Genomic DNA, 20,601 nt, shown 5'->3' with positions numbered 1-20,601 from the left:
TTCGCACCCTCCTTGGGCCCAGGGCTATGAGAACCAGCAAATGGTGCCACCTCATCCCCAAGGGAATTGGCCACCCCAAGGCACCCAGGTCTCGGTGGCCCAACCAACCGCAGAGTCACACCCTCCAAATCCTTTCCGTGCCCCTCTGCCAGCTCAAACTGACCCGCAATTCGTTCAAGCCCCTCCTTCCGACTTGAGAACATAAGGAGAGCCCCAACAGGACCTTGAAGCCCTTCCCCTTTGGACTGCGCTCAATTCCCACCCCTCGTATACCCGGGGGTACAGCCCACCGTACCCCAGCACCGCACCCCAGCATCGCACCCCAGTTCCTGTTCCTCGTACCCCAGCACCGCACCCCAGCATCGCACCCCAGTTCCTGTTCCTCGTACCCCAGCATCGCACCCCAGCATCGCACCCCAGTTCCTGATCACCGCACCCCAGCATCGCACCCCAGTTCCTGTTCGTCGCACCCCAGCATCGCACCCCAGCATCGCACCCCAGTTCCTGTCCATCGCACCCCAGTTCCTGCTTCACCATTCCCGAGTCCCCGTACATCGTTCCCACCGACCATTTTCGGACTTGCCGCTATAGACAGCTCTTGACAGCTGTTTGACAGTTCTCCACATTTTCGGACCTACCGCTTTGACAGCTTGCCTTATTCTGACTGCTTGCCGTTTGACAGCTGTTTGACAGTTCTCCACATTTTCGGACTTACCGCTTTGACAGCTTGCCCTATTCTGACTGCTTGCCGTTTGACAGCCTTTTGACAGTTCTCCACATTTTCGGACTTACCGCTTTGACAGCTTGCCCTATTCTGACTGCTTGCCGTTTGACAGCTTTTTGACAGTTCTCCACATTTTCGGACTCACCACTTTGACAGCTTGCCTTGGTCTACCTGCTTGCCGTTTGACAGCTGTTTGACAGCTATTTGACAGCACACCCTGTCTCCTCGGTGGCCACCTTTGACAGCTCGCCAGTGTGACTACCTGCCACTTTGACAGCCGTGTGACAGCTCATCATACTCTCCGATCAGCTGGCTTTTGACAGCCCACCATGCCTGCACCCGATGTTGGCATCCAACCATGACCGGCCCGCTCTCCCTGAATACGACCAGCCGAGGCGCGTGGGGAAGGTGAGTACCAAGTCTCGAAGGTGTAGGTGTGGAGAAAAGGATTTGTGGTTCTGCGAACCAGATACAAATCTTATCTCCAAATGCGGGACTGTTAGGGAAAATTCCAGCCACCACCTTCCCCACCGCGCAGCCTCCTCGCGGGACTCCCGCGCTGCCAAATGCGGGACCTGGAAGCCTCTTTCTACTCTTTGCCCTCCCCCGACGATGAGCGGGTACCCCTTCACCACACAAGTCGCACAAGCACCACATAAAACCCTCGCGATAAAGGGTTTCCCCTAAATGTCCCGATCTGCGCCCCGAAAAGCCTCCGGAAAAGCGCTCCTGTCAAACAGCTCTCCGTACACGCTCCATTTTCTCAATGAACGGCAAACCCACCAATCAGGAGCATGCATTCAGCTCAGCCTGCAAAATGGAACGTTCAGCTCAGCTACTATGATTCAATCATCACCTTCACGCTTGACTGAGCGCTAAGTGGGTATTGACAGGCTCCCCGCTGTGAGAACAATGGAACCGAAACCAAAATGTATCTAGTTTTGGGAAGCTATTAATTATGAACTGCTACAATGTTGCAAGTGGACTTATTTAGATTGTGGGTGGACTGTCTGACAGCTCAGACAGTAAAATAGCATAAAAATCAATATCTCAGCAACGCAAAGTCCGATCTGCTTGATTCGAGTGTCTATCTGCTCCTTATAAAATAACCTTTCTAACCCCTCGGTCCCCGCCATCCTCCGATCATCAGAAGTATATTATTTCGATACTGCATAATTTTTGGACTCTCCACTCAGTGGCTTTCATAATCCCCTAAGCAGCGAGTCACGTCCTCAGGAGGAAATACACCCCTCCCGGTAATCCATTCAAGCACCCATCCATCAGTTACCATAGCAGCAGACATCCTCCTAGGAGCGTTCTATTGTCCCGACGCAGAGGAAACCTTCAATGTGTATTACACCCACCCTAGATCCATTCACCGGTTCCTGCCATCCTTCCTGTTATGCAAAACTTGGTTTTCCTATATGTAAATTCCACTAGAACCTCCTCTCCCTCCTCCCATTTCTGACGTTTCTGTGATGTATTTCGCTATGTATTCTGGGCAATGGCGGGAAGTTTTAAAAGTCCGTGACACCCTTTGTTCGGGGTTCGGATCCTCCTGAACCTTGTTGCGCAATAAACTCCTTTGCTTTTGCTCCAATCTCCGGCTGGTCTCCATTGCCTCCGCAGCGAACCACGGGCTTCCTCCGTAGGACCGGGAGCTGAGCCTTCTCGACCCGGTAATTTCCGTAACAGTCTATAAAGCTTTGGGATTTCCTGAGTTGAGAGCCTGAGTCTTTCATCCGAGGGTGAGAACCAGCAGAGCTGTGAGTGCATGATGAAACCCTGAGAGGAGGCCATAAAGGGAGAAAAGAGCCTAAACTACTGATCCAGAGGGAAATCTTGTGCTTTCAGAACCACTGGGGCCATCTGCACACAGCGCGGCACTGAAGAAAGCTGCATAAATGCTCCCCTCTACTCTTAGAGCACATAAGGACATAAGAATAGTCTGCTGCGTCAGACCAAAGTCTAGCATCCTGCTTCCCACACGGAACAGCTAAGGGGTTGGACACACAAAGGCCGATGGTTCCTCCTCCTGCTGTTGCCCCCATGAAGTTACCATGTTTGTTTCAAGCGCCTGTTGCTCAGCACCAGAAGTGAGTATCACCACTGGATTACTCTGGCTGACACCCAGGACCTTCACTTGCTTTTGATCACTGCACAGAGCCATATAATTTGGTTCTGTACTGGATTTTGTTAGGCTATTGCTTGGTGCAGGGCTAAAAATACGCCAGATCTTGATGATCTGGGGTATTTCTTTCTAGAGGGCAAAAGGATCATTCGGGCACTTTTTTGTTGTTACTGGGAAATTGGAAGGGGAGGATGAGAGACCTCCACCACCACGAGCCTTGCTTCTCCACACAAGGCAAAGACAAAGAGTCTGTTGCTTACAAGCCAGACCTGAACCTAAGGGAGTTAAGATTAGGCGATTGTGGGGTGCTCCACGGACTCCCTATTACGTTGCTAAGTGGAAAGTGGCTTACAAACACTATTCGAGTAAGTGAAATAAAATCTAAAGTACAAAGCAATGCCAGTGACCCTATTAATTTAATGCAATAATAATACAGATCCCAACCAGGAGGATGTGAGTCGTTTTTTTTAAAGCACTGGAGGATATTGGACACACACTCAATGTTTTATTTTCAGTACTTTCTGTAAGCTGGTTTTTAGTAAATAACGATTTCAGAAAATGACAAATATATTTTGTTTAAAAAAATTACTGTATCAAAAATTGTATGCCCATTGACTCAGTGTATGTGTGTGTGCGTAAGAAAGTAAGTAAATAAAATATGCCTTTTTAAAATGCCATATACCAGCAGCACGTGCAGGAAGTTCTAGGAGAGGGTGATTTTAGAATAAAGATAATGCACTCATTGAACCGATTTACTGGAGTACTGAACATAATGGCCAGAAAACACTGCCTCCCCCCCCAAAAGAACTTGACAAACAGCATCTGAGAGAACAGTGTCATTCTGTTAGGATATTTCCAGAATTAGGTGCAAGGGAACATATACGGTACATATATACAGTCCCAGTAGGTAATGCAAGAACCTCCTGTTTTCACAGTGGCCAAACAGATGCCTGTGGGAAACCCCAAAGCAGGACTCAAACACCAGAGCCCTCTCCCCTCCTGCAGTTTCCACTGCTGCCTCCAAATACAGTGATAAAATGTTTTATTCTATGTCTTCGCCATGGGATCACATTCACCCAGTGCTATACCAGCTGCACTGGCTCCTGGTGGAGTATAGGATCAGGTTTAAAGTGCTGGTTTTAACCTTTAAAGCCCTATATGGCCAGGACCCTTGTACCTATGGGAATGCCACTCCTGGTATGTCCCACGGAGGACCTTACAGTCTGCAAATAACAACCACCTGAAGATTCCAGGCCCCAGGGAGATTAGACTGGCCTCGACCAGAGCCAGGGACTTTTCAGACGTGGCCCCGGCCTGGCGGAATGCTCTCTCACAAGAGACCAGGGCCCTGCGAGATTTGACATCCTTCCACAGGGCCTGCATGATGGAGATTTCCACCAGGCCTTTGGTCAGGGTTCAGTCTGACTCATTTTCTCTTTGTATAAGAACAAGCATTAAGGAGGTTTCCCAGCCCGTTCACAGGTCCTTATAATATCAGTGGGAACAGTTGGTCCTGGCGACACTGAAGAAGTGTGCATGCACACGAAAGCTCATACCAGGAACAAACTCAGTTGGTCTCTAAGGTGCTACTAGAAAGAATTTTCGATTTTGTTTTGACTATGGCAGACCAACACGGCTACCCACCTGTAACTGGTCCTGGCGAGTGTTAACCGCTTTCAATTTTAACCTGAGGATTGTTATTTGTCCAGTTTTAACTTTAATTTTAATTTATTTGAATTAATTTTGGGATGCATTTTAATCAATTGGTTGCTTGTTTTTATGCATATTGTATTATTTATATGATGTTAGCTGCTCTGAGCCTGGCTCCGGCCGGGGTACAAATAAAATTTATTATTATTATTATTATTATTATTATTATTATTATTATTATTATTATTATTATTATTTATTGACAAGGGTTGGGGGTTTTTGGAACGGGAAGAAAATGTCAATAATAGAGAAGTGGCTCAGCAGCATCCAACAACGTTTATCTGCCCACTTTCTTCCATGCAACTCAAGGCTGTGTCTGTAGGAATACCCACTCCACTTGATATGAGAATAGGGGAGACATTTGCCCAGCACACACAGCTGCCCTTCACTGCACCAAATGTCAATTATGATACATGTGCTTCAGCCCCACTGGAACCAATGTGGGAAGTTTAGCGCATGACTTAAGTCCTATTTGATTTCAGTGGCAGCTAAACACAGTTCACCGGGTGTAACCCACACTATCGAGATTTCTCTAAGAGAGCAACTTTTTCCATGCATTATTTTCAAATAAGCACAGCTGTTTCCCATATTATGTATTTTTGTGTTTTTTATATTGTAAACTGCCCTGTGATCCTCAGATGAAGGGTGGTATATAAATGTAATTAAAACAAAAATAAAAAATTGAATTCAATAGGGTTTACTGCCACATAAACGAGCAGGGGCTTGGTCTGCTAGAATGAAATATAGAATCATAGAATTGTAGGGTTGGAAGGTAACACAAGGGTCATTTAGGACATCCCCTTGCAAAGCAGAATCAAAGGCCAAAATATCCCTGACAGATGGCCATCCAATCTCTCTTTAAAAAGACCCAGTGCAGGAGAGTCCACCACCTTCCAAAAGAGGCCATTCCACTGCTGAACAGCTCTTTCAAAAAGCTCTTCGTAATGTCCTATCCACCAGAGCAGCAGAAAACCAGCTTGGTCCATCGTCCATGAGATGGTCTTTTAGATATTTGAAGATGGTCATCATATCACCTCTCAGTCTTCTCTTCTTCAGGCTAAGCATCCTCAACTCCCTCAACTGTTCCTCATAAGGCTTGGTTTCCAGGCCCTTGTAATGCCTAGCTTTCCCTAAGTCTACACCTAAGTGAATCCCTAATATATGCTATTCATACTGACACCTTTAAAGTTATTTAGCAGGGGGATGCCTTTCTTGTTGAGGATGCACAAAGTTCACATGCTGTCTCAATTTGTGGCTCTTCCCTTCACTGCAGCCAGCAAGACTATCCATGCGCCATGCCTCCCATGAGTGATGTCTGTGTTTAACGGGAGCCATGCCACCCTCTACTCCTTTATCCTGCTCGGTATCCCTGGTCTGGAAGCGTCCTACTACTGGCTCTCCATCCCTCTTTCTTCAATGTATGTCATCACATTGCTAGGAAACTGCACCATACTGTATACCATCAAAACAGAGCAGAGCCTCCACAAGCCCATGTACATCTTCCTCTGCATGCTCGCTGGCATAGACCTGGTGCTCTCCACCTCCACCCTGCCCAAGATGCTCTGCATTGTCTGGTTTCAAGCTGGGGAAATAGATTTTGGTGCCTGCATGGTCCAGATGTTCTTCATCCACTCCTTCTCCATCATGGAGTCGACAGTGCTTGTAGCAATGGCCTTTGACCGTTACGTAGCTATTTGCAATCCTTTGAGATACGACTCCATCCTAACCAACCCATTGCTGGCCAAGATTGGAGCAGGGGTCATCCTGAGAGGCACAGTCTTCATCATCCCAATCATCATCTTGGCAGCCCGTCTTCCGTACTGCAAGACCAACGTCATCCCCCACACTTACTGTGAGCACATGGCTGTGGTGAAGCTGGCCTGCTCAAGCATCCTTGCCAACGTTGTCTATGGACTTCTGGTGGCTCTCCTCGTAGTGGGGGTGGATTTGCTGTTCATCACTTTGTCCTACTGCATGATTGCCAGGGCTGTCATGGCTCTGCCATCAAAAGATGCCCGCTATAAGGCTTTCAGCACCTGCGCAGCTCACGTGGTGGTGATCCTGGTCTCCTACACCCCAGCTCTTTTCACCATCTTAACACACCGGTTTGGCCATCATGTGCAGCCTCATGTTCACATCCTTCTGGCCAACTTCTACCTCCTTTTCCCGCCCATGCTGAACCCCATTGTGTATGGTGTTAAGACCAAGGAGATCCGTGAACGAGTGACCCACATAGTTCTCAGGAGGAAGCGACCTACATAACAACACTCAATAAGGGCTGGCATTGTTGAATGCAACATCTAGAAGGCTGCAGGCAATAAAGAAATATTAAAAAGTAGTAAGGCTGTAAGCACTTTAAAAAAAAAAATCCCAGGTATTTTCATCTTAACGGTTGGCATTCAACTTACTCTTATTCAGAACAGACCCATCAAAATTAATGAATATGACTAAGTTAGGCCCATTAATTTCAATGGGTCTACTCTGAATAAAACTTAGCTGAATACCACCCAAAGCCTTTTTGTGCTTTATTGATGCTATAACTGGTGTTCAAAATATCTGTGAAATTGTTTGTGCTTCTGTAAGTATATACAGCTTTATCCAATGTTAGTCCTTCTCAGAGCAGACCCATTGGAATTTAATGGTCATGAGTAACTTAGGGTTAATGGGTCTACTCTAAGCAGGACTGCCATTGGCTATAGCCCATAATATACAAAATATGCTTAATTTGATTTATCCTCTCTGCAGCTGTTTTTATTTCAAATTTAGATTCATCTTTTTAAAATGTGTTTGCAATTGTTTTACATGAATTGTAAGCCCCCTATATGGTTTTTGTTATACTACAAGTTTTGTGCAACTTTTTTGTGATACAGTAAATAAATATTTGTTGCATGCAGAAAGCACAAGAATCCCTGTACCTGGAACCCCATTATTGTTGTTGTTGTCGTTTAGTTGTTTAGTCGTGCCCGACTCTTCATGACCCCATGGACTAGAGCACGCCAGGCACTCCTGTCTTCCACTGCCTCCTGCAGTTTGGTCAGACTCATGTTAGTAGCTTCGAGAACATTTTCACTCATACCAAGAACAAACTTAGTTGGTCTCTAAGGTGCTACTGGAAGGTATTTTTTTATTTTGTTTTGACTATGGCAGACCAGCACAGCTACCTACCTGTCCCAAGAGCACCTGTTGGCTATCTAAGGAAGAGGGGAGAGGGAGGCATCCATGCCCACAGAGGTCTTTGAAAGCAACTGGCGGAGGCTGAAGGAAATTAGAAACCTCCTCTTGGGTGCTGACCAGACTGACCTATAAATAAGACCTGGCAGCAGTTCCCTCCACCGGATCCTAGAGAGCCTTGCAGGAGCACTGGGCACAGCATGGCCACTTCTTCAAAGGGGGATTCTGCAATCTGCTAAGGTGAGTGACTATATTTAGCCTCAGGCAGGTTATATCGCCCAGGTGCTATTCCCCTATAAGAGCTGGTGATGACTACCTCAGGTGGATGCAGAAGCAGCACGGAAGGCAGAGGTGACTGTCTCCATAGCCTGTGTCTTCACCCAGCCAGTGGGATTAGGCTTTATAGGACTGGAATTAGTCAACTGCATGAAAGAATACATTCTCCCTTGAAGACCTGCTGAGATTTTGGACCCAGCTTGGAAAGTAAGCTGGGCTGGCGTTTAAAGACAGGGAAGTGTACGCTGAGAGGCAAAGGCTGCTGTTAAAACATCAATTTAATCATATGTAAAATGTCATTGTAATCTGTAATATAGTAAATTTATGGAAATTAATAAAGATCATATGGGGGGTGGAAATAAAACATAAATTTAATCTTATAGCTGAAAGCCCTCTTGGATGAAGCAAGGTGGGTGACACTTCTGTTTTTGATGTTTTCCAAGCTCTTCCCTCAGGAAGCTTGAAGCATCTACTAAGTTAAAACAATAAAATCTAATGACTGGATCTTAAACTGTTAATCATGTTATAATAGTATAAAGTATAGCTGGTCTTATTTTGAGAAAAAGTAGAGTTTGCACCATTTTTCTGCTGTATCTCATGTCAGAATCTCCAAAACATCACTCCCGTCTCTTGCTACCTGATGCCTTTAACTGGAGATGCTGTTAGGAATTGAGCCTGGGACCTCCTGCATATTTATTTTTTTACTTATTTCTTATATTTATATACCATCTTTTATTTCAAGGAGCTCACGGTGGTGAACCTGTTTCTCAACTCCCCATTTCACCCTCATATCAACCTTGTGAGGTAGGTGAGGCTGAGAGACAGTGACTTGTCCGAGATTGCCCAGTATGTTTCGTGGCCAGGTGGGGATTTGAACTCCTGGGCCCTGCAACTGGACTGTGGGTCCTCAATATTCACATATCCAGTTGGGGAAAGCTGCATCTGTGAACTTTTGCCAGGTATCCAGCTCTTAAAAGGCCTCAAGAGCCTTATCGCTAGTTGCTACTGTTATACCAGCAGAGTAAGAAGGTGCAGATTTTTCAAAAATCAAATTTGCACAATAGTTGCTCAGGTGAAAGCAAATCCTTCCCCTGCAGCAGAAGAGGCAGGCTGAAGAATGTCACAGAATCATAGAGTTGGAAGTGATCCCAAGGATCATCTAGTCCAATCCCCTGCAATGCAGGAACAGCTAGTGAGAACAACTAGGCAGGAGACAACAGAAGCAGCTGGGGGAGAGTTGGCTGAGATAACTATACCCATTTTGCTACTTGACTAAATGAAGAAAATATCACTGAATCTTCAGTTAACGTTAGCGTCCTTTAAATGTAGGCAGCCAGGCACACTAGAGGATAAACGGCTCTGAGTGAGCACTGATATCTATCACACTCCTGAGTGTTGTTACCCCACACTTAAATTTTCAACTGTTGTATCCCTGCTGACCTTCACCATCAGGCCCTGCTGAAAGCTTGTATTTCTTCCTGCCAGCAGGAATGGGGTTAAGCAACCGGCTAATTTATACCTGCTGGTGGAAACAAGACCTCAAAATGGTGGTGTGAAATTTTGCTGGATGCAGAACATGCCCTTTAACTGTTGCCTGCCTCCCCAACCTCCATATTAACAAGAAGCTTCTCCTTTGCACAGCCCATTGGAGGAGTTCCAAGGCCCCTCCAGTCTAATATGTCTGCCTTTGGTGGCGAATACAATGGCACCCTCCACCCTTCAATCTTCCTCCTGCTGGGGATCCCAGGGCTGGAGGCGGCCCATGTCTGGCTGGCCATCCCCCTGTGCTTCATCTATGTGGTGACCATGTTGGGGAACTGCACCATCATGTTCGTCATCTGGGTGGAAGAGACCTTGCATGAGCCCATGTACTTATTCCTCTGCATGCTGGCTGTCATTGACCTGGCTGGATCTACCTCCGTTGTGCCCAAAATGCTTTGCCTCTTCTGGTTTGGCTCACGAGAGATTCGCTTCGAAGCCTGCTTGACGCAGATGTTCTTCATCCATGCGCTGTCCATCATCGAGTCAGCCATTTTATTGGCCATGGCCTTTGACCGCTACATGGCCATCTGCCAGCCACTGCGCTATGCAGCCATCCTCACAAATCCTGCCATCGTGAAGATTGGCTGCCTGGCAGTTGCCAGGGGAGCCATTCTGACTGCCCCATTTCCTATCCTTGCCAGCAGACTGCCCTACTGCCGAACCAATGTAGTCCCCCACACCTACTGTGAGCACATGGGCATCGTCAGGCTGGCCTGCACTGGCACTGTGATCAGTAACATGTACGGCTTGACTGTGGCCCTGCTGGTGGTGGGCCTGGATTTAACGTTCATCGGTGTGTCCTATGCAAAGATCATCGTGACCGTGCTGAGGCTGCCATCTCAGGAGGCCCAGGCCAAGGCCTTCAACACCTGTGGCTCCCACATCTGTGTGATTGTCTTGGCCTACACACCTGCCCTCTTCTCCTTCCTCACACATCGCTTTGGCCACAACGTGGCCCCCTACATTCATATCCTCATCGGCAACTTCTATATTCTGGTGCCTCCCTTCTGCAATCCCATCGTCTATGGTGTGAAGACCAAGCTGATCCGTGACAAGGTGGCCGGCTTGCTCCTGAGGAGAAAAGATGTCTCCTAAAAAAAATGGTGGCTAGTGATGCATCTGGACACTTACTGGTAGGGCCGTGAATGCCAAAAAGAAAAAAGAAAGGACACAAATCCAGTCACTCTTGGTCTTGGACCAGAATCATATCTCCATTTATGAAGTATATGAACATTTTAAAAATACCCATAATTAAAATATGCACTAAAACAACACAGTACTTAAAGCAGCAGAGACAGGCTGAGAGATCAAGGTGCAGATAGGTGCCAATACACTAGGGGTTTCTTGTATTTCAACAGGGAGTGCATTCTATTACACCAGGGCCACCAGTGTCCCCTAAAAACAAATAATGATTAGGCCAAGAGAAGACTAGCCAAATTCTATTTGTTGATCTTAATCCCCTTTAGCAGGTACCGGAGGGGAATACAATCTTCCAGGTAGTTCAAGGTGTTGCTCCTAACACACAAGTCCTTATGCAGCTCAGGACCAGGTTAATTGAGAGTTATTTCTTATCCACACGGTAGATCATTGTAGTCTGCAAGGGAGTTTATTTTGCAAGTTTCAAAGATCTCAAAAGCCTCCTCCACAGTGACTCAGAGCAAGGCTTTTAGAACGGCTGTCCTAGGTCTGTGGAATAGGGTACTTCTCAAGATAACAGCAGGTGCCTGCTATCTGCACATTCTGGAAATGTCTGGATACATTTTTGTTCCAACAGACTTTCTCAGTTGGATCTTTACCACAAAACTTCATTGTTTTAAATGAATTTGTATTCTGTTTTTGCCTGTTTTTAATTATATAGTGTGTAAATTGAGACACTGCTTTAGAAAATAATAAATAACAATAAGAACAACTTGTACAGAGTTGTTTAGGGCTTACACACACACATGGCCTTAATATTGGCTTGCTGACTAACAGGCAGCCAGTGTAGCTCCTTTAGCATGGATATATGTGCCTGGTAAAGGGCCCTACTCACCACCATGAACTCAGCATTCTGCACCAACTCCAGGCTCCAGGCACACATACCAGGGCATACGTCACAATGGCCTACGGATAGAGATGAAATTTGATTCAGTTTGCATCTAAAGGCAAACCTAACTAACATGCAGTCAGGGATGTCTTAGCCATTGAGGCTACTGGCGCAAGGCACCACGGCGCCACGGCCTGAGGAGGACACCTGCGCCCTCCAGCCCCGCCAGCAGTGCTGCTCTTGCCCACCTCTTCTCGGGCTGCGGACTCAGGGAGGCCATCGGCAAGCCTCCCGTCAGCGCTGCTTCCAGGGCTCCCTGGACGGCAGCGCCGCACCGCCGCTTCAGCCGAGCAGGCAGAGGCGGAGGTGGAGCACAGCTGGCAGCATCCCCACCCGCCCCTCTGCACCTGGCCCTGCCTGGCAGAGCACAGGTTCGGTGTCCCCGCCCGCTGCACCGTGCCCTCCGGCTGCCCCCTGCGCCTGGCCCTGCCTGGCGGAGCATGAGGGGATCTTCGCGCCAGGCACCCTTCAAAATTCACACTTCTCCAGATTTTGCAATGCAGTTCTCCAACCAAGTTATGGGTATAAGAATGCATGTACTGGGGAAAGCGTGTGAGCAAATGCATACATCACTGAAAACAACATACAAAGATACATCAGGGGAAATACGCTTAGCAAAATATGTGTGTTAGGTGAAACTGCATATGGTTCTAATTCATACAGGGGATTCCCACCACCACCACATATCAAACATTGTGTGTTCAAAAGCTTTTGAGGAGGTTGCAAGACCTGGAAAAAGCTTTTGTAGTTGGATTTCCAAACAAATGAATGGCCACATGCTCCTGGGGTTGCTGGCCTACATGCTTCCAAGGAGAAAGCATGATCTCCCTCTCTAGTACTGTCACAGAAGTTTCAAGACAACCACACTGTATTCTTTTCGACCTTCTGCTAAAAACATTTTTGTCTAGACGAGCCTGTCCAGATGTTTAGAAAGCTGGTGTAAGTTTAAATGTTTTGCTTATCGTCTATTGTTAACTATTCAAAAGTTTTATTTTTAAACGCTTATGTAGCAGTTAAGTTCCACGGGGACGCATTTCCAAAAAGACCGTAAAATACTTAAAAGTCTCCTTCACCGGAGCCTACAGATGTGCTGGCAGCTGGACAAAGGCGGCTGGGAGACATCCTGACCTCTGAGATTATGGGCACCTGGGAGTCTAAATTGCATCCTGGCTCCCTCCAAAAACAATAAACCCACTTCAGCCTTTTTCAGTTCACATTTCTTTTTTAAAAGTTTTAATGGTTTTTAGCAATATTCTTAAGGGGTGCTTTTGTAAACTGCTTTGAGGTTTGCTTGTTACAATCAAGTGGTATATAAAATTTATGGAATAAATAAAACAAACATTTAAACTCCTGTCAACATTTTGGAAAATGTTGTTTTTGCTAATTGTTTTATTAGGCTTTTTTGTTTTGTTTTGTAAACTGCTTGGAGGTGTTGGCAATTCCCCCCCCCCAATCGAGAAATTGATAAATGTCACCAGATAAATAAAATAAGCATGTAGCATTGGGGGGTTTTTTAACTGCTAACTTGGCAATAGCGAGAGCCGCAGGATGGCAAAGAGTGTTTTATTCTGTCTTTTAATTTTAGGACCTGCATTTCCGCCCACACCACCATTTTAATTGTTAGGCTACACTTGCTTTTTAACCAATCACCTTCTCTGCCTTTCAGCACAGCTGCATTTCACCTGCGCCGTTTTCATTATTTTATTTCGCCAAATATTTGTAAGTTTTCCAAATCAATGCCAAATTAGACCGAACTGTGTGGCATTTCCGTTCCCTCAAAGCTGCCATGAGTCTCGTCCCCCCGCCCTATTATTATTTATTATATAAATAACACATATAAATTTCCCTCAGGATTGTCACGGGAGGCCTCTTTTTTGGGCACAGGCCCCACCGCGGCGCCACAAACGCCTCACTTTCCTCTCACACAAAGCGACGGAAAGGCATCGCCTAAAAATACATAACTTAAAAAAAAATAAAGGAGTGGCTGCTATGTTCCGTTTTACGGGTAGAAAGGAAATGTGGGAAGTTTTTCTCTTCAGCAGCATTTAAACAGGTTTTTTTTAAAAAAAAATATTTTTCTCCTCAGGTTCTTCTGCCCCTCCCCCCCCTCTGCCTTCCCGCGTCTCGCGACCATGCTGCGCGCGCCGACGCCCCACACAGCAATGGCCGCCGCGGCGTCTCTTAGGGAAGAAGGGGGCGCGGCCTCAGCGGGGGAAACTGAGCGCTCCTCCTACCCGCCTTCGCTCAACGCGATGACGTCAGGGCGAAGAGGCGCCTCTCCTCGCTCGCTCCGCCTACTAGTCCGCCCGCCTCTTTCCCCGCCCCACCGCTCTGTATGGTGGGGACGGAGGAGCTCAGCCGACGTCACTTCCCGCGGCTCCTTCTCCGCCCCCACCCCCTCACGGCGATAAGTTTCCCGTCATCCCCCGCGCATCCTCCTTTCGCCTCGCGCGGCCAAGATGGCGGACACGCAGGTCGGAGCGGCTCCCAGTGACGGGGGGGGGGGAGGGGGAGAGACTGCGGGTCCCCTAGCAACGGGGGAGGGGGCGGCTGGGGGGGTGCCGTCTCCTTTAAGGGGGGGGATTAATTGGTGGAGGGCTGAGTGAGTGGGGAGGGGGGCTCCTGCTTTCTCCCGCCCTGAGGCCTCCGAGGCCGCCTTCCCTCCTCCCTCAGCAGCAGCAGCAGGAGGGTCTAGGAGGCCACCGTCCCTCGACTGCCTCCCCCTTCCCCCGCTCAGGCGGCCCTGCAAGGCTGCTCTGCTCGCCCTCGTGGCCCGCAGGTCGAGACCCCGCCCCCAAAATCCGGGCTTAGGAAACGGCCCTTGACCCCCTTTCTGAGACCGGGGGGGGGGAGGGGGCAGCGCTGCAGCCCATTATGGGGAGCGGGAAATCGGTCACAATCGTGCTCTCCCCTCTAAGAGGATGAGAAGAGGGTTCTGGATCAGGCCGGAAAGGTCTCACCTGGTCCAGCATCGTGTTCTCACAGGGGCTGGAAGGCAGCAAGCAGGAACACAAGGGCAGCTCTGCCTCAAACTGTAGAGGGCACCCGATGACCCTCTCCTCCATGAATTTGCCCTCATCCATGCAAAGCAGCTGGCAAAGCGGAGGGGGGGGGGGCTTCCCAGGGCCAGAGGAAGAAAGTACCTGTGCTTGGTTAGGCTCAGCAGCTCCTTTCTGTCGCAAGAGGACTGCTGCTTCCTGGGGACTATTCTCTGCAACGCCAAGTTAATTGCTATGCCTTGTTAAGGTAATTGGGGGCCCAGCTTGTATGTATGTGCTACCTTCCTAATGGCACCTTGTCCCTCTTGCTTCTGGGAACAGTTTCCTAAGATGCTCAAACTTGGGGTCACACGGCTTCTAATACTCACATGGAGCAGGATGTGTCTGGCGAACCATGGCCCATTTCTAGGGTGCTCCATTCCATCTTGCAAGCACCCACCCCAAATATACTTTTCAACATGCCAAACAACCATCCTCTTAGCTCCTATAGGCCCGATGGCACAATTTTTCTGTTAAAGGGAGTTACAGCTTCTACAGCTTGCTTTTTAGCCAAGACTACTTCCCAAAGCAGCCAACTAGTCCATTTAGCATACAATGTTTGCTAGAGTGTTTGTTGTGGTGCAGTTCGGCACCCTGTCCATGTTGTAGCGTATCCTACTAGAAAGAAGAGCCAAAGGAGCTGCCTGTGGACTTTGCACAGAAGCAGCTCATCTGCTAATGACCCTTACGACGATCTAGTCTTATGTTCTTCCTTCCTAAACCCATTTTTTGTTTCTTTTTTCTCACCTGCAGACTGAGAGGGCGTATCAGAAGCAGCCCACAATCTTCCAGAACAAAAAACGTGTGCTCTTGGGAGAGACTGCCAAAGAGAAACTCCCCCGCTACTACAAGAACATTGGTCTGGGCTTCAAGACCCCCAAAGAGGTATCGAGCTTAGAAGGCAGTTTGGGCCAATGGGAGGATGCTTGTTAAGCCCTGTGAAGTTTGTAAAATAATACACAAAGGTAGACTACATTTCCACTTTTATACTTGCCCTTGTGGAAACTTGAGTACAAATCTGTGCACTCAAAATAATTACTATATGTGGTGGAGTCATCAGGCCAAATGTTTAAAACAGTAGGATAGTTTCCCTTTGCTGACGTATGATGTACATTCTCACGATGGTCTTCCAAGCCCCAATGGTGAAGGGGCTTTGACGAAAGTGTCCAAGAGGACCTTACTGAAGTCAGCTCATGTGCACAAAAGCAAGAGGCCTGGCTAATTCTTCATACAGCAGGCTCTTGCATCTAGGATATGATTATATCATCAAAGTGGCAAACCTTTCTGTCTCTGGGCTGGACTGCTATTGCTGGCATCCACATAGTGGGATGTGCCTCCTTCCAAGAGATGCGTTTTCTGCACCTAACACTAATGTATCGGAGAAAGGTTCTTGCTTGGCCTTTTCAGCCATGATCCTTGTCTCTAAACAAGGATTTGTGGGGATGGGTTTTGCAGGAAGTTTCTATGATGTAAGATCAGTGTAGATACACACACTTCCTGGCTGAAGTAGCAGCCTAGATGTAGGTTTTACCCCTTCAGTGAGAACTTTTATTTCATTGCCATCATCAGCTGAAGTCAAGCTGAGAACAGAACTACATTAGGAGGCAGGCTGAGAAGCAGCCCTCCTTTCAGGTTGTCTCTGGCTGGGAAAGAAATGGGGACAGGCCTTAACAGGGAGGACTATTACTGTAATTATATGAGCAGAAAGGCGGTCCTTCATTGTGGTTGTGTTGTCTCCTACCTTGTTCTGATAACTCTCTCTTTGCATCCAGGCCATCGAAGGAACATACATTGACAAAAAATGTCCTTTCACTGGCAATGTGTCGATTCGGGGCCGTATTTTATCAGGTAGGAGGAGGTTCTGTTCTGTTCAAAGCCACAGAGTACTAGATGTGGATACTTACCTCTTGTTTTTCTTGAGCCCCATAGTGGATTTGCTTACTGAAAATACTTTCATTTCCTGCATGTATCTGTGGCACCGTTTGTGAACCTTCGAGAAGTTTAACACTGATATGTGCATTGAATTTTGCCAGCGCAGCAATAAGCCATTGTGTGCTTTGTAGAGGTGCATTTGTTCAATAAAAACAGTTTGTACAATACTTGTACAATCAAAGCAGTTAAAAACAATACAGAAGGTGAGTTTTGAAGCAGTGTGAAGTACACACTCATATTGCAATGAAGGTAAATCAAGTGCGCATTTAAAAGTCCCATATGGAAAAGGAAACCTTGGGTTCCAGAGGTGTGGCGCCTGTGGCCCTCACAGTATGGATGGGCCACTCCCATCAGCCCCAGCAAGGAACGTGGTGTCTGATCAGCAATGATGATAGATGCCACTTTACCGCCACATGGTAGTGCTGTCTTCAAGGCAGCAACTTCTCCCAGGGCAGAGCAGGGAGTTTATGCAGGGCAAGTGAAGATTCTTATGCCTTGGATGTAACCCCTTTCCTTTTGTTTTCAGGATTCATAAACCAGATTTCTGTAATCAGATTTGGTGTGGCCATTTTTCCAATGATCTTTTGACATCTAGACCCATTTGGGGAAATGAAGCAATTGGGACTTTATTTGGGTTTACTGGTCAAGTTTGTTACTTTTGACTACCTTATTGTAACCGGGAAGCTAGATTGAGTCTTAAAGCAGAGGTGAGGAGCCTTTGTCCTCCAGATACTGTTGGGCCACAGTTGCCGTGATCCCTGGCCGTGGGCCGTGCTGGCTGAGGCTGATTGGTGTGGGGAGTCCAGCAACATCCGAAAGGTCCCCCAAGTTCCTCATCTGGTTTGATTCCATGTGAGAAGTGGTGAGCTTGTAACAGATCAGCTGAATGATTATTTGGGGCGTTTCCCCATAGAGCTGTGTGGCAGAGCCATATTTTGTTGCCAATAGCCCAGAGGTGCTGCACATCTGTTCCCAACAGTTCTCAAGCTGCAAGTGATGTTTTTCTCACGATGGTCTGCTGAGCCCCCATGGTGAACAGGGTTCTGACGAAATTGCCTTGTGGCTTAACTGATGGTGCTTGAATGGACTGAGGAGCAGGTGTGCTTTTCTTACCTTTAGGTTTGCTGCATCTGAATTGAGCCTCCTAAATGCACTTTAGTGTGGTATTTTGTGCCTCTGCCATCCCACCACTCACACCCAGGCATCCCTGGGGGAAGGGGGTGGGGGACAGAGGCAGGCCTGTTCCTTCGCAGAGTGGGTGTCTCATTCGTCTTCCATTCTCCCTCCACCCCTCAGGCGTGGTCACCAAGATGAAGATGCAGCGCACCATTGTGATCCGCAGGGACTACTTGCACTACATCCGCAAGTACAACCGCTTTGAGAAACGGCACAAGAACATGTCTGTGCACCTGTCCCCTTGCTTCAGGTGAGAGGGTGCGGGTCTCTAGCTGCCATCCCAGACCTTGCACAGATATTGTTTTATCTGGTTCCTCCAGGTCTTTATAGAAAATCGCATAAGGTTTGCAGATCAGTTCCTGCTGCGTGCTGTAAGCTGAGACAGATCAAATAATTACAACACACAAAGAACAGCACCAGTTATTTTTGCCCCTGTACACTTGTAGCCCTCTTTTAGAGCAAATTACAGAACTTGTAACTGGGTTTGTGTTTGGTCTAGCAAGCATGTTGGTGATGATGTACAAACTCACGATGGTCTTCCTAGCTCTCTCTGGTGAATGAGAGGCTGCTGAAAATGCCAGTCTGGCAGTCACTGAACCATAAAGCTTGCTCAGTTGGAAGGTGGGGTTTTTTGTCATCAGAATTGGCCTTTTATTTATTTTTGTTTTAGGGATCATATAAACTGTTCAACACATCTGCCGCTATTGATTGATTGATTGATTGGTCTTTTCATGTTCCTTCAGGCTTAGTTTGCATTCTGTAAAAAAAAAAAAAAATTAACAAGCCCTTCTTTCCCTCAATACACGCTCTCTTTCCTACATCCCTGCCCTAAAGTTGTTACTTTCTCATGTTTCCAGGGATGTGCAGATTGGAGATATTGTGACAGTGGGCGAGTGCCGTCCTCTCAGCAAGACGGTCCGGTTCAACGTCCTCAAGGTGACCAAGGCTGCCGGCACCAAGAAGCAGTTCCAGAAATTCTAAAGTGGCTCCCCGTGGCTCTCCTTGGGATGCTCAAATAAACCTTTTGTAAAGACCTTTGATTTTGTTACTTCTGGGGAAGGAGTTTTTTGGGGGGTAGGGGACACAACTCCCTTGCGGCACATCCCATCTGCTTGTATCATCTGCTGCTGCCAGAATTTGTTCTGTGAAAAGAGAACTCTGTAAGGCATGCCTAGAAACAAATAAGGGTGCCGTTGGTAAATCAAGTGCCAGTAAGGGTAGCAATTAAGCATTGTACCTAAAGTGGGAAATCTTCATGGTGGGAAGTTAATTCTAAAGAAGAACAGCAAGTCCTTCAATTGTTAGGCAGGCAGCAGCTCCTTTCATTTCTAGTAACACTGAAAATAATCTGTAGCTTTGCTGCCTTGCAAGAAATCTGCGTAGATGATTGTGCTGGTGACCTGGCTATTTTCTTTTTTAGGATAGGCTTTCAGAGTTAAAGGAACCATGCTCATCTGTTGCTCTGGCGTGGATAAATGCCCCTGTGTTTCATCTGCATTACTTGAAAGTAAGGCTGCCTGGTAGTTATGTTTTGAAGGGCAAAAAGGGGTTTGCTAGTCATATCTAACCCACCAGCAGGGGAGTTGATTGGATTTTTGAGAAACATTTTTTTGTTTTGTTTTTTAATACCACTTGTGTTTCTTATAGAACCTCTGGAGACTGTTCTTGCCTGGGTAAAATGGCTTAGAATAGTGTTTCCTTAACTACAACACTAATATTGGGGAAGCAAGCATTGCAAACCTAATTTAATGAAGAGGTCTCAATGCTGCTGCAGATTAAGTATCTGGAGTTTGGAAAGGGACTGGCATCATGCTGGGGCTTCCAAATGATTGTAGAGCAGTGAGATGCCACTCATCAAAGAAATTAAATGTTCATTGACCAATTATCTGTCATTCCATGTTAGACACAAACAGCTAAAACTGGTTCAAGAGCACACATGATTTCAGGAGAGCCACAACAAGCAACCAGCATTCGTTCTCACCTGGTGACTAGCCACATAGTAGAGTTGTACCTTGGAGCGTAAATGCCTTGGCTCCCGAATGATCGAAACCCAGAAGTGAGTGTTCCAGTTCGATTTTCGGAAGCCAAACGTCTTCCGTAGCTTCCACTTGGCTGCCGGACACTCCTGCAGCCAATCGGAAGCAGAGGCAGGCAAACGCAGAATCATGAAAACTTAGGAAGCAGAAGCTTGTTATTCTAAGTTTCATAGTCTGCCTTTCATCTAAAAGTGGTGGGGTAGGATACAGATGCCTTAAAACCATAATGGGGTGTTTAAAGTCTCTCAGCCCCACTCACCTCACAGAGTGTTTGTTGTGGGGGAAGAAGGGAAAGGAGAATGTTAGCCGCTTTGAGACTCCTTAGGGTAGTGATAAAGCGGGATATCAAATCCAAACTCTTCTTCTTATTTCCTGCCCATCAGCAGGTCCCAGGGCAAGTTAAAAAATAATGATGGTTGAATCTGATTTCAGTGACGGTAGTGTGCATCCTGAAAATAGGTATCTCATGAGTGGAAAGGTCAGGGTAAAGATGCACCTGCCACCAAAGCTATCAAGCAGAGCAAGAACATAAGCAGAGCGCATTGCCCTTCCACCTTGTAACCGGTTTGAGCATGATGTGTGTCGGTCCATCGGCAGGGAGCCCCTTCACAGGGAGGATGTGCCCTATGGGTAGGCCAGGAGCTATGATTAAGCTAACATTGCCAAGGAATGCATCTAAACCAGCCTAACGGACTCATGGGGAAATGGGTATTTTGGGGGATGTTTGAAAAAGCAAGTTTGGTGATCATTTATTTATTTCATAAAATGTTTACACCACT

At 47.1% G+C, this 20,601-nt stretch overlaps 5 protein-coding genes and 3 non-coding genes across 8 annotated transcripts in view; 7 read left to right on the top strand and 1 right to left on the bottom strand.

Moving 5' to 3' along the window:
* The window catches only part of LOC117044871, a 628,087-nt gene that overhangs the window by 171,901 nt on the left and 435,585 nt on the right, over positions 1-20,601 (top strand). The window lies entirely within an intron of this gene.
* Positions 1-20,601, bottom strand: part of LOC117044870 — an 878,236-nt gene that overhangs the window by 527,860 nt on the left and 329,775 nt on the right. The gene's annotated exons all lie outside the window — the stretch shown is intronic.
* On the top strand, positions 5,865-6,827 carry LOC117044975 (putative olfactory receptor 52P1). The gene has a single exon (XM_033145770.1). It carries the CDS (start codon positions 5,877-5,879, stop codon positions 6,825-6,827), a length of 951 nt encoding a protein of 316 aa, XP_033001661.1. The 5' UTR covers positions 5,865-5,876.
* LOC117044974 (olfactory receptor 52K1-like) lies at positions 7,785-10,649 on the top strand. Its single transcript, XM_033145769.1, is given in 3 exon segments — positions 7,785-7,848; positions 9,635-9,709; positions 9,712-10,649. Coding segments are annotated over 3 exon segments (1,077 nt in total).
* LOC117044923 (40S ribosomal protein S11) lies at positions 13,994-18,826 on the top strand. The gene is made up of 5 exons (XM_033145721.1): positions 13,994-14,114; positions 15,432-15,563; positions 16,451-16,526; positions 17,907-18,036; positions 18,644-18,826. The coding sequence occupies exons 1-5, from the start codon at positions 14,100-14,102 to the stop codon at positions 18,765-18,767; spliced, it is 477 nt and encodes a 158-aa protein (XP_033001612.1). The 5' UTR covers positions 13,994-14,099; the 3' UTR covers positions 18,768-18,826.
* LOC117046171 lies at positions 15,777-15,871 on the top strand. The gene has a single exon (XR_004426535.1). It is a non-coding gene; the product is annotated as a small nucleolar RNA SNORD35 (small nucleolar RNA).
* LOC117046169 lies at positions 17,599-17,694 on the top strand. The gene has a single exon (XR_004426533.1). It is a non-coding gene; the product is annotated as a small nucleolar RNA SNORD35 (small nucleolar RNA).
* On the top strand, positions 18,295-18,391 carry LOC117046170. The gene has a single exon (XR_004426534.1). It is a non-coding gene; the product is annotated as a small nucleolar RNA SNORD35 (small nucleolar RNA).

Source organism: Lacerta agilis, chromosome 4 (genome assembly GCF_009819535.1).
Source record: "Lacerta agilis isolate rLacAgi1 chromosome 4, rLacAgi1.pri, whole genome shotgun sequence".
NCBI classification, from domain to species: Eukaryota; Metazoa; Chordata; class Lepidosauria; order Squamata; family Lacertidae; genus Lacerta; species Lacerta agilis.
The sequence above is the reverse complement of the archived record's forward strand: the minus strand, read 5'-3'. Positions and strand labels throughout refer to the sequence as shown.